Source organism: Nipponia nippon, unplaced genomic scaffold (genome assembly GCF_047370975.1).
Source record: "Nipponia nippon isolate SJK-2023a ecotype South Korea unplaced genomic scaffold, ASM4737097v1 scaffold_4, whole genome shotgun sequence".
Classification (NCBI taxonomy): Eukaryota; Metazoa; Chordata; class Aves; order Pelecaniformes; family Threskiornithidae; genus Nipponia; species Nipponia nippon.
In genome coordinates, this window is record NW_028262358.1 from 28,683,451 (window position 1) to 28,697,037 (window position 13,587).

General features: G+C 38.6%; 1 protein-coding gene across 5 annotated transcripts in view; it reads right to left on the reverse strand.

The window, feature by feature from the left end:
• THADA (THADA armadillo repeat containing) overlaps positions 1–13,587 on the reverse strand; it is a 165,657-nt gene that overhangs the window by 88,670 nt on the left and 63,400 nt on the right. For all 5 annotated transcript variants that reach the window (XM_087773897.1, XM_087773899.1, XM_087773898.1 and 2 more), the window contains exon 29: positions 3,910–4,078. In XM_087773897.1, the coding sequence (XP_087630023.1) occupies positions 3,910–4,078 (169 nt within the window). The remainder of the gene's footprint in view (positions 1–3,909; positions 4,079–13,587) is intronic.

Here is a 13,587-nt window from a genome sequence, read left to right on the forward strand (position 1 = left end):
ATGCAAACAAGAATTAAACAGGTGCAGACTGATGGGAATAAAAATTCTCCATAGCTTCATGAAGATGCCCCAATCACTGGCAGGATCAAAGAATCATTAAAAAATGAGGGGGAGACTGGCAGGAATCTCAACTGATCATCTGTCCATCTCCCATGTCCAGGCAAAATCTTATATACGTGATGCCAGATCAACTATTTGTAAGTGCTGAACATTAACACGTCCTTAATGTTAAAAAGTAGTTTCCAATATTTAAGCTCATATTTGACTGTGTTAATGAACTAATGGAGAAAAGTATACCTTTCAGACATCAGCTATCAATAGCTTCCATTTTCCAAGACTAAGTATTTCTGTAGAAATCTCTTGAAGGCTACAGCCAATTTTTGCCCTGGACTTTCCAATTTCCTCTCTGCATGCTCTTGCTTCAGTATGGTTCTTCTTGCTTTGCATTCACTAAGGAACTCCTAATTTGTCCAAGCTGGTGTGTTATTACACTTTCTATCTGTTCTATGTTAGGTTGATTCCTACTTCTGGAGTTATCACTTCTTTGAAGAACTACCAGGTCTCCATAATTCCTTTTTCTACTTAGGGCTCATTTCCATGTGATATCTTCTTATGAATTCTAAATTTAAGTGAACCTTGAGCTTTACTAATGTTTGGAGGTCTTTGATTAACTCTTGACTCTATCAAGTGTTTTGCTCAAGACATTCAGGCTTATCGCAACTGCATAGAATTAGACAAACTAAAGACTGGAAGCTTTCATAAACGTCAGGACTCAAAACGCACTTGTACATAGGTGTCATCTTAACTGGGTCTCTTAAAACTACAGTAAAGACTGTTGTCTATGAGACTAGACATTTCTACAAAAACACAGACATAAAAAGAGAAAGCAGACCATGTCCCTACCTGCATGGCTTACTAATACCACTATGAGTCAAACCAGGACATTAAAATTACTAATTGCAAGTACAGATTATTGCATAAAACATTTCTCAATTAATTACAGCTTAATTCTGAATTTCTCAATTGTTCTGAATGGATGGAATACATAATGCAGGAATTCCAACCCTAAAGAGGCGGAAAGGTCAAAAAAACCCCATTTGATCCTCTGACAAGGATACCTCACAATCTTCCCAAATACTTTAAGTTCCTTGGCAACTTATGATGCAGAACTACTCCTTGAAGAATATCATCAGTTCTGTAACAGTTACAGAACAGCAGTATTCCTCCTAGATAATTCTTGAAAAGAATTCTTCTGTAAAACATGTAAACCATAAGATTATTTTATCCTCATGCACATTCATATTGCTATATAAACTGAGCCACAGTTATCACACTGGGGAGGAAGAGCCATGTTTTCACATTATGCAAAGGTCTGAAGTTAAACACAACACATTTACATCCACTGTCAAAAACCACTCCTTATCAATCTCAGCATTTTGAAAACCAGGCCATGTGTTTGGACAAGCACTCCATGCTGAACTCTTTTTGAATGATCTTTCTATAAATTAACATTTGGCTTGCAACAGACGAAGCAATTACATAACTCTGAAACATAACTGACATATACCTTCAAGGTTCATTACATTTGACACTGTCACATAAGCTTTAAGTCTGAATAATTCCAGCCTTCCTGGTTCATATGCTTGACAGCATATGAACACTGAAATAAAAAAAAATAATCAGGCAACAAACTTAATCAGCTTCTGACTAATGTGACTGAACAAACAAAATTAAATTACTGAATTCCATTTTCATAAGATATTGGCCTTGTATTGCTGGAAAAATCTAAATTTTATTGAGTTTTGTACAGACTCTTTTTAGTCGGGATTTTTGTTTTGGTTTTCTATCAAAGAGAAAGATAAATTCTCTACTGTGTCGTGGAAACGCAGTGCAAACAGTTTCAAACACTGCCAGGTCACTGCCTCTTCAAGTAAGCCTTCAGAGAAACAGTGCTTTAACAAATAGTCCCGTAACAATTTTCTACAGTTCAACGAGCCTTAGCAGCAGCTTTGCGAGTCCCCTCTTACACTGATAAAAAGGGAACTGTAACCATGCATCCAAAACCCCCTGAAAGTCACAGTACTTTGCTCTTTGTACTATTTACAGGAGGCACGTGTTGAACTACCTGGCATTAGTGTTTGTAGAGATACAACATCGAACACCCCTGCCTCCCTTTCTGCACATCTTTATCACCCTACAGTATTTCTTCTGAATTTTTGTTATTTTTAACTAGCAACACATAGTTCATCATTTCAGTCACACACTAAATTTGATTAAGTATTAAATGAAGACTTTGCACAACCTTGATTCACAAGTCATAAAAGCAAAGCCCAAGACAAATCTGACAGACCAAACATCACTGAACTGTTATGGTACAACTGACATTTTTTTGAAGAATGTCATACGCTGACAGCACTTGTTTCTCCCTGATGCAGTACCAATTGCAGTAGTAGTTTCCAGTAGCTGCTCAAAACTTACAAAAAAATCAGGTTAAAGCCCTGAGAATATCTCCTGCCTCACAGGTATGAAAAAGAAAACTCCCAACACCTATGCATAAGGTCACATTAGCAACACTGGATTAAAAACCAGATCCTTTGGGCTCTTTCAGAACCAACCCTCCATTATTATTTTTTTCCAGGTCACTAAGAAGGTGGCAGCGTCTTTACACACTACAGCCAGTCCATACCCTCACGACCAGGGTTATAATCATTTTGGACCGAGAAAGCACTTAATTTCCTCTGTTGGAATAAACCTCTCTTCCTAATGCTTCAGGAGGTTCAGGAGTTTCGTGACACACCGGGGCTGCACAGGTAATTTGATGATGGCAACCTCCTCCTTCCCACACAGATGCAGCAGCTCACAGGTCTAAGCACTTGCATGCATACAGGTGCACGGACTGCTTTTCAGCGCAGAAAAGACTGGGCACGATCATCCCACACCCTGCAACAACCTTCACTGTAACCAATCGTCATCCAATTGCCTGACACCCTTTACAGGTAAAGTTGACAGAAACAGCTCTAGAGGGACTTCACTCATTTCCCTGTCCTACGTTTCCTGTAAGATCATGATTTTAAAGGGAAATAATATGCTGGAAAAGATACACTAAAAACCAAAACAAAACCACACACGCCCCACCACACAGTTTACGGTGGGAATGTGTACCTAGATAACTTGCCAACTAAGGCAGACTAACAGAGCTGATAATGTACAATATGGCTTTGTTGGAGGGTTGCTTGTGAAAAACAGGCAATAAAAATGGGTAACTTATTACTATGATAGCTTAAAAATCAAACACAGTGAACCGACTGCCATAAATGAAAGGAATGATATATGGGGAATGAAGAAATTTCTGATTCCAAACCGATAGCGAGCTGTTCTCCAGAATGTTTTCAGAAGAATACTGTACAAAGCTTATCGCGACTTGTACAGCAAACTGACAGGAAGCTGCTGGCGTAGCAGGAAAAGCAAATGAAGTAATATATAAATATGTAGGTAAGTAGCAAGTCTCAATATCTACAATACTATTGGTGCTTGGAGTTCAGCTTTGCCTCAGATTTGCTCTGTGATTTTGGGCAAGTCACACAGATCTCTCTGTAGATATGTTTAGATAAAGACATTTGCTCTCAAAGCACTTTAATCTCCAGAGATGAAACATTATATGAAATGTAAATGTTGGTATTTACAGCTTGCAGCCTACTAATGACGGTTGAAATGTACATTCCACATTTATCATCTGATAGAATCAACTCAAAAGCAGTCTTCATACATGTTTTGACAATGTGTGAACGTTCAGCACAACTCATTGCATGTCATCTGGCTGTGAAGTATGACCAAAAACATCCAACAAAAACCCCACAGTAAGAACAAAAACAACCAAAACATCAAAACAAATAACCCCCAAAAACTTACTTGCAGAAGCGTTCCATGAATATTATTCTGTCGTATGCAAGGACTGGTAGAGTCTGGAAGCCCCTCCAACAAGGACAGCACTGTACGTGGTACTTCATTTACCATAACAAATGGAACAAGGGCCCGACCTGACATCTCACGTGAACGGTACACAGGAGAGTGCCCACACCTAGAAAAAGAAGAAATACCTATTTTTCTGTCATCCAGCTGCAATCCACTGCTGTAGCTAAAACAAAACAAAGGATAATGCAATGAAAACTAAGCCATATTTCTCACAAATCAAATGTACGGTCTTTCTTCTCAGTAGTGAGAGAGTATTTGCCCAGAAACATAAGTCATACTAGAGCCATGTTGGAGGCTTTTTTTTTTTTCCTTCAGAAGCTCCTGTGTTTATATAAAGTAAAAAAATCCAACCAACCAACCAAAAAACACCAGAAAAGATGCAATTATGCCATGAAGCAGGTAAGTATATGGCCCTGTTCCATCTTTCTTGATGTTTATGTTACTTACGATACATCAATCATATTCAAATGTATGATGAGTTTGGCTTAAAACTATTAAACTCCATGTTCTCAAACAGATGTTTCCATAGGAACACAACATGGTGTCTACTGGAATTTTAGGCCCTATTTCCCACTGGTTTTTAGAACATATTTAAAGCCAGAAAGTAAAAGACACATTGGAAAATAATTTTCTATTATTTGTAATTAGTATCTCAAAAACAAATACTTTTTATTTACTAAAAATTAAGTGATAAAACTGCATATAAAACAAATGCCAAAAAGAACTTTTTATCTTTTAACATTACTAAGGTTTTAACTGGCTGTAGATTTATGAAAATACACAGAATTAACTATTCAGCTATATTAACACATTAACCAGCTGTATACTACTTCAGTAGCATGTATACTGAGTTGAGGTGAATAAAAATTTTTTTACCAACTGAAAGCAGGTTAGGCTAAGTCTTTCAAAGCCAGTAATTCTTGCATGTGTCAGCTTTTGTAAGGCAGATATGATTCAGCCACCCGCAGTCTCAGACAACTGAGAAAGTTACTACAGGGTTTAAAAATGAACGGCCAAATGACTTGGGTGATGTAAAACGCAGCATGGCAGAAGTTATGCTGGGATACCTCCCAGCTGACTGTGATGACCCAGAGAGACGGCCTTCCCTCCTCCTACCCTCTCATCTTTTTCCTGAATTGCTTCTTACATACTTTCAGCTTACAAAATCACATGTAGTTGAGATTATCCCCCGCCAAAATGGGCAAACCACTTTTGAGCTCTCCCAAACAAGCCCTGCAGGGTCATGCCTACGTATTTAGAACGTGAAATGAAATTCAAAGGTATTCTAAGGTTTCAAATATCTCTAGCGAATTTAAATCAATACTCAAAGTAGTTGTTTACTTTCGTTCACATCAAAGAAATACAGAAAACAGCTTCCATCTTGAATCAGCAACTGAATTAATAGGGTTTTGAACACAAGACAGTAAACAGACTTAACTGAAAGAGCGTAACAGTTCGGACATTTTAGTCACGTTAGGCCACAGTATGCCTGAAAAACACAGACCTCATTTAGAGGAAGTAGAGAGCTATGCTACCCCTCAACGACAGGCTTTTGTGGGAATTTTCACCCTCGCAGCACCGCAGCACGTTCTACCCTCAACCTCCCCATGTCTGCCCTCGTAGGGAGTGATTTTTAGAAAGATCATCTTTCCATGTCCTTTTCAAAGACTGGCTGTCCCTCACAACAGGACGCAAAAGCAGAGCAGTCACAACTGGAGGCTCTTCCATACAGAAAAGCTTTAATTGTGTATTGACAAGGTCCAAGAAGAAAGTCAGCTTAGCTCTTAATAAAGAGCTTCCATTTTTTTTAAACAAAAACATTTTAATTCTACTGCATAGTAAATTTAAACCTGAGAAGTGATTTGTCTGAAACCATTCCTTTATTTCTGCTAAACCACGTTTTCTTAACCAACAGATTCTGACATGTAGATGTTCTTTCCAAACACAAGCAACACTGATACTGTAACGAATGCCTAGTTTTTAATTAGCCATAACTGTATACTCAAGACTGTTCTTTATTTTGTTCGTGACCTTTTACAAATCCCAAGGGATCCGACACGTCTTCAGAAGGAAGAATGGAAAATGGGTAAAATGCCAGGGTTTCCTCTAAGTTGTGCAAGGGTACTTTCCAACACTACATGCTTCAGAGGGGCTTTGCTCCTCAAACACGATGCAATGAATTAGAATGGAATTCTGTGGGTTTTTTGCTAGTAATAAAAAATGGAGTCGAGAACAATTTTTAGGTAACCTGACTTTAACTTTGTTGTCTTGTAAAAACTGACATTAAAGACTTATAACACATACATATATGGAGATACAGTATTTTACGTGTCAAATTTTGTTCCATGCTGTTATTTTATCAAATTTGTTATGGAAATAGAAGTGACTGCTCTGCATTTAGAAAGAAGAAAACAATTTCATATTACAGGCAAAATTGTCTCAGCTGCCTAAAATCTGGGTCCACAACAGAGACTGCCACCTAAGCATTTATACTGAATGTATAGAAGGCAAAAGTGCAATTCTCAAAACTACAGACAAGTCTAATCTTCACCTCTCCTCATGCCCCAAACTGTTGTTTGCTATAAGAACCTCAGCAGCCAAGTGTCACCCCACACAGAAACCTAACTCGGACCCTCAAATTAGGTTCTGTTTTGTACTTTGAGGATCCTAAATCAGGAGGCAATAACCTCCTCCTCCCCCTGAGCAAACACACAGGTGCCCAGCGGGTGGAGAACTCGCCCAGGACGCAGGGGACCCGGTTCTGCAACTTTCTGTGCCTGAGGGAAACGCAAACCCACAGCTACTACTTGCCCAAAGGGCAACCCAGCCACCAGTGGCAGCACTGTACTACGCACCTGCTGTACACCAATGCAAACCTCTCGCACTACCGGTTGCTCCATAGGGTGCAGTGTACTCACAGGAACTGGCATCTTAGTGGAAACCCCCGTAAGAGCACTCTTACGAAGTCATTACTAAGGAACAAGAGCATCACAAAGTTTAAGAACAACAAGGTATCTGCTTTATAGGAACACATATGGGAACACAAGGAAGGTATTTCACATTGGCAAATAGCTTCCCAAATCTGCGAGGGGTTAACATTCCTACTGTTTCTTCTCTTTTTTATTTATTTTTTTAAAAACTCCTAATACTCAAAGGAAATTGGTGTCCCCCCCCAAGAAACAGTGCTGATAACATTTCAAAACACTCCTCCTTTCACATACCCATGCAAGATATCACCACTAGTGACCTATCCCTGAACTTCTGCATACCCTGAAGGCACTTATGTGTACATCTCATGTTTTGAAGGCACTTGGCTTCGTTCCTGAATGATGCAAGAAGTTTGCCAGAAGAATGCCAAAATATACACTACTTTTTCCATAACCTGTAACAGCAGCCTAGATTACAAACAGGCAGTTTTAATTTTTACTGGATCCCACTTAGATATAATCTTTTACCTGTAAATAAAACTAAACAGGATCAATTCTCAAAAAGTGAGAGGACGAGTGAATGCAAATAAAAACTGAGTAACACAAAACAACAATGTAACCCAATGTAGCAATTTTTTGTTTATTGTTATACCAGCCTCCAAGATCAACTATACACCTTAACACTGAGTCAACCACTTGTATTCTTAAATATTTATTTTACCTAGGATTTAGCAACAACTATGGGAAGCAATCTTACAAGCTGTATCAAGAAAAATCATTACAAAATTACAGCAATCACTGTAACTCAGTTCATACCTGCAGCAAAACCTAGCAGCTTAAGGAGAAATATTTTAAGGCTATTGAACTATTCTGGTTACTCCTCCTGCAGCAGTTTAACACACTGCCATCCCTGAGATTAGTTTCACTAACAGGGTGGCAGTTGCCTTGCCAGGACATTGGCAGAAAGGAACAGGACCTCCAACCTTGGCCACTTCACCATCCAGCCTCTCAGCTTCACCTGCCAACAACATGACTAAAATCTGTCACAGGCTGCCTCTTCTCATCTTCTCTGCAGGCAAGTACGAGCCATGGAGTCTTGCATCCGTCAGGGCAGCGTGCACGTGTGTGCAAACCTGTATTTAAAACTGGTTCATTTTCTTTGATTTGAAAAATACTCGGCAGGGCTGGGGGGAAGTGTTTCCAGTATGTCACGCTTTCTTTACATGCAGATCATTTATAGGCTTTAAAATCTAAGAAGAATCTAAAATGTTGTCATATGTAAAAACATACAGTATTCCAACCTAATTTTACTACATCTCAAGGTAGCAACAAGCAATGAAACTTGCAAAATCCTCATGTGATACACTTCTGTTAAATCCTGAGGGCAATTAACAACTGTTGAAGTAGTATTCCACGTTGAACTCAGTACTGTTTATCTAGGTGCACGAGGTATTGGTTGTAAACATGTTTACTTCACACAGTCCTTGATCAAGAACAAAAAGTCAATAAATCTGAGAAGGTTTCACTTTGTGTAACTGTAGATTCAATGCATTTCCACTGCTCCGCTCCAGTTTTAACACTTAGATCCTGAACAGCCCTCCTAACTGACATAATTTATGACCAACTCTCATAAGGCACAAAGATTCCATACTCCTCTGCACACATCAAAGTATCTAATTTATTATTCTGGCTACAAACAACAGAACACTAGCTGTAAATAAAAATATCTTAAACTTCTTTTGGAAAAAAAAAAGCACTGCAGGTGTTTCCTATGTGCTTATTTTTCTCCCTTTCTTATTACTCCCCCTCAACAGACCTTATATTACCCAAATTAACAAACCAAATAAGGATTACCTTTTATATGAAGGTCACAGAAACAAATGAGTAGAATTAATTTGAAAAATCACACCTGTAGCTGAAAATATGTCCGTTACATTAAGTAATACCTACAGTTGTTAGAAGAAGGATTAACAAGGAGAAAAAGATCTATTTCCAGGTTTACTGGATGTTGTCATAGCAATCTGTGTATTACTAATTATGTTACTGCTTATTAACAGTGCAGTTCCTGCAGTCCTACAGACAGTATCGCAGCATCACAATTCTGTTTTCAGCTGAAATACATTCACATCCCTCGCCTTCACAAAATGCTGGAAGAGAGAATCGGGAACACCAGCCGTGAAAACGGAACCGAAACAACGGGAGACAGGCTGAACAACGAGGAAGGGAACGTTCCGCAGAAGGGGCCTCTGATCTTGTAAGTCAAACCAAGTATCCTACCACTATCACAAAAAGAGCTTGAGAGGAGAGGGCAGCATGAGGCAGGAAAGGCACACTGGCAATTCAAACAAACCAACTCTGCCTGCTAGTTAAAGCATTTTAACAGCCTCCAGGGTTTTTAAAAGATAAAACTGATTAAAAATACATGAATAAATAAAAATCAAATAGATGGTATCCTCTAAACCCTGAAGCTAGTTATGCCACAAGGTCCTAACAAATGCACTGGAAAGAAAAAATTATAATAAGGCTTCTGTCTGATTCTATATAGACGCAGTAAGTCGTATGACAAAGAGGTTTTCTCTTTCCTCCACCACACAGCTATATAATTCAACTCATCAGTTCTAAAGCAAGAATTAAAAACATGAAATTACATTAAGGGAAAACATGGATGGGAATCACAGAGAAAAGTATTTAGCGACAGATTCAGTTCCTATTAGAAAGAGTTTGATTATTAAGAGTTGAGAATATTGTACTGTCTGTATTAAGTGAAATAACTAAAAAAAAAAAACAAAAACTTTTTTAGAAAAAATCATGACTATATACTAGTTCATTTTTTTTTTCCCCTGAAAGATTAGATTTAGTAACTTTCAAATTCAGTACTACAGGTTTCCAAGCAAAGAGAGGTCCAAAAATAGCATTAAAAGAAAAAAAATACTCATGCTTCCACACAATTAACATAACTTTAACTTGGACTTCCACACTGGGGACAAATCGACAGGACAGTTCCTATTCATTAACGTGAGAGTAAGGTTTCCTAGAATATGAACAATAATTTGCTATACATACTTAAGGTTTCTTTTGTTCATTTATTGATTTGCTTGTTTTGTGTTTTTCTTCTAAGGAAACACAACTATTTTCCATTTTGTTAGATTTCTGTGTTCCTTAGCAATTAAAGTATCCAAAGCATTTAATTTTTAAAACGTATTTCACTGTGGAAACCTGTATTGTAATTGGCCTGAAGACAATTTTTTGTTCTTTAATCTGAAATTAAGAACCAAAATAACCACAGAATAGTCCAAGTTTTGATACAGCATCTCAATATTTACCTGATAAGCAGAAAAACACTATAAAAGTATCAACAGTTTGCCGGAGGTTTTAGATCTACAATCAACACATGGATGTAGTCCAGCAAATGTCTGAACACAATCACGGACAGAAAGAGATCAAGTTTAATTTCAGGTTATTTATGCAGTACTAAACCTCTAAATTCTTATCTATTTCCTTTAAAGTTAAGTTAATGGTTGCCCATATTTCTAGTCTCTTTATACATTGTGTTAAGTATTTTATTCTTCCAATTTGGGCAATTAAGATAAAACCTTCTGGTTTTGTAAGGGCAGTGTTTTCCACACAAGAACTTAATGAATCAGAGTAACTGTAAATACTGCAGGAACTATGTAGGGAAAGTACAGAGACTTTTCTTTGTGAACGCTGTCCACAAGCTCTCCCAGGAGCTGTTTCTCCATACATTTCCAAGGGCTTTCTAGGAAGAAATTATAGACATTTCTCTCTTCTTGTCACCAAGACCCAGGTTATTGTAAAAAGCGGCCAACTGATACCAAGCTGAATCAACAACAGAAACTTGAATTGTTGTGGTTCAGCCAGCCAACAAACTAAGATCTCTAACGTGTAAGCCTATGAAAACTGTTACTAATACTGTGTGTAAACTTCAGACCAACAGAAATACGTTCTCCTCAAATGGAGATTTGCTATAGAACATGCTGACACAATTTAAATGGCCTCTCTTTTCTTGCATGCCCATCAAGAAATCCCAAATAATATCTCCAGGCAGCTAACCTCTAGGTTTATTTAACTATTTGTTGAAGTCACATGAGGTTAGGGCCTCCTTTCATCAGTTCTCGGTTCACAGCATTCTAGAGAAAAAAGAACTGCTTTTAACTCAAGGTCACGTAACAGAAAAATTTTCATTCACAACCGTATTTCAACTTTGTTAATTTGTGAAAAGTTACTATGATGTTTCACAACTGCAGAATAATGGAAAGAAACACACACCACGTATGATCAAAACAGTTAGGATAAAGCACAACAAAGAATGTAGACAAACTACTTTCTGTCTTAGCAACTGTATCATTATTTTGAACTCTATGAAAGGGAAAGCTGAATGCATAAATCAACTCTCAGCACCCTATGATGATTTTGAAAGCTTCAGCTGATTGTAAACAAGAATGCAGTAAAGACCAATTTTCAAAACCTATTATCAGACCCATGAAAACAACCACCAAAGGATCCGAGTTCTCAAAGACACTTGCCGTTCAGCCATACCACCAAAAGTAGCTAGCCCACTGCCAAAAAGCCTTCCCAATATTGCCCGTTATCAAACTCAGACTGTTCTTTTTAAATAATATTGGCCTTTAAAAATATCATCATACTTGGTTTTCCTTGACATACCTACCATCCTCTGCATAGTTAATGCATTATTTCTCTCCATTTTCATGTTCCTTCCTGCAAACACTTTTGCAGAACAAGCTAAATGTTACTATTTCGCTACTTACCTTGACTAGCGAAGTATTTACTGACTGGCTAATTTTAAGCATATAAATGAATAATACAGTTACTTCACCAATCATGTATTGACAGTTGGGCACCCCATCATACTTTTTACTGGATCATGTTTCAAATAAGAAATAGTATACATCAGATTTTAACCTAGGATCCCAGCCATTGTCCCTCTTCAGGAGTCTGCAATACTGGAAAAAGATATTGTTCCTCTCAGTGCTCATGAACACCTCTCTGCTAGACATCACCTTTTATTTCCCATGAATCTGACAGTTCCCTACAGTTTGTGAATATTTCCTACATTGCGTCAGATGATAATCTGCCAATGAGTAGCAAACAGATTTATGAACGCCGTAAAAACTGGAAGAAGGAATCAATAATGAATACCTAGGGGCTGTAATATTTCCCATCAGCACCACTTGAACACGAAAAGAACATTTGCCCACAGTTTAAGAGAAAAGGCGGAGGAATACAGCAAAGAACGTACAAGATGTACAACGATTTTCAGTTGATCAGAAGGTCTTAGAACAGCCTACTGCCAATCAAGCACTCTGCAGTCTTCTCTAGTGCTACAATTTGAACTTAATCAAAACGGAAAAAATGACAAACCGTTTACCATTTCTTATTTAAAAATGCTAAACGAGTCTGAAAACCTTCTTATTAATAAATACTTACGTGAACCATAAATATTTTTACAGATCAGTACCAATCACTATGCAATCAGGATTGCACAGAGAATAGGCTGTGAGTAGAAACAGAATTCCAAGCCAGAAAAACCAACAAAAAAAAAACCCACAAAAAACACAAAACAAGACAAAGGAAACAAACAGAGACCAAAGACAGAGAAGATGTGCATGTGATATGGAAAGCTAGGGAGATGCTGGCATGAACTAAAGATTCATCTGGAATCACGGCCCCTAGGATGTTTTTTTGCTTTTCCCCTCAAGTTTGAAAGAAATTGTGGCCAATAGTCTGCATCACTTCTCGCAAAGGGACAGACTCACAAATGTAATTCTCTGCTAAGAAACATAAGAAGGTGAGAGTCTCGTAACGCATCCAAAAAGTCCACAGAATCCCTAGGGTAACAGATCTTTAGAGCTAAAGAGTGTGGTCTAACCCCTTCAAAAAGCCCAAGAAAACAAAGTTTAGCGAAGGAACATCTCCCTGGCCCCACGGGCAACTGGCACGGCAGGACAGCAGGCCCCACAGCGCTGCAGAAAGACGCAATTCACAAGAACCCGCTGGGACGCCGGGCCAGAGCTGGCGGAGGGCTCCCGCGCAGCAGGCGGGCATCACCAGCGCCGCAGCACTGCTGTGGGAAAGGGATCACGGGGGGCACTCCTGACATCTTGCACCGCTTCAGCCGAGTGATTTTAAGAAATTTACCGAGCTGACTTTGCCAGCAGCCTATTAGGAGGTTTTGCAAAGCCCATTCTGACAAGCAAGCTGTGAAAGCAGTAACTTCCAAGAAGTGTACCAATAAAAAAGTCACACCATCTTCGGTTGTTTCCTCTGCCTTTCCAATACAGGGGATAATTAGATCAGTGTAAGTCCCCGTACCCCCTAGCAGATGCATCCAGCCCACAAATAACAGATTTATTTGAGCTTTCCTATCACAGCTATATGACAGCATTTGAGCTGCCAGTTTGCTCACAGCTGATGTAGAGTTCCCCACTCCTTCTCTAAGCACTCTTTGAGGAATGACTTACGGTAACAGGGCAGCTGACAATGCTCCATCCTACAGAAAATTTTTCCTCACCACACAATTTTGTTTTCCTTGCATCTTAGTGCCTGTCACTAACTAACAGTCACGGTAATTATCCTTGTATATTAATGCCAAGCTCAACTGAGGGCAAACAAAATAGCACCATATCAGTTTGGGGTGGTGGATGGAGGG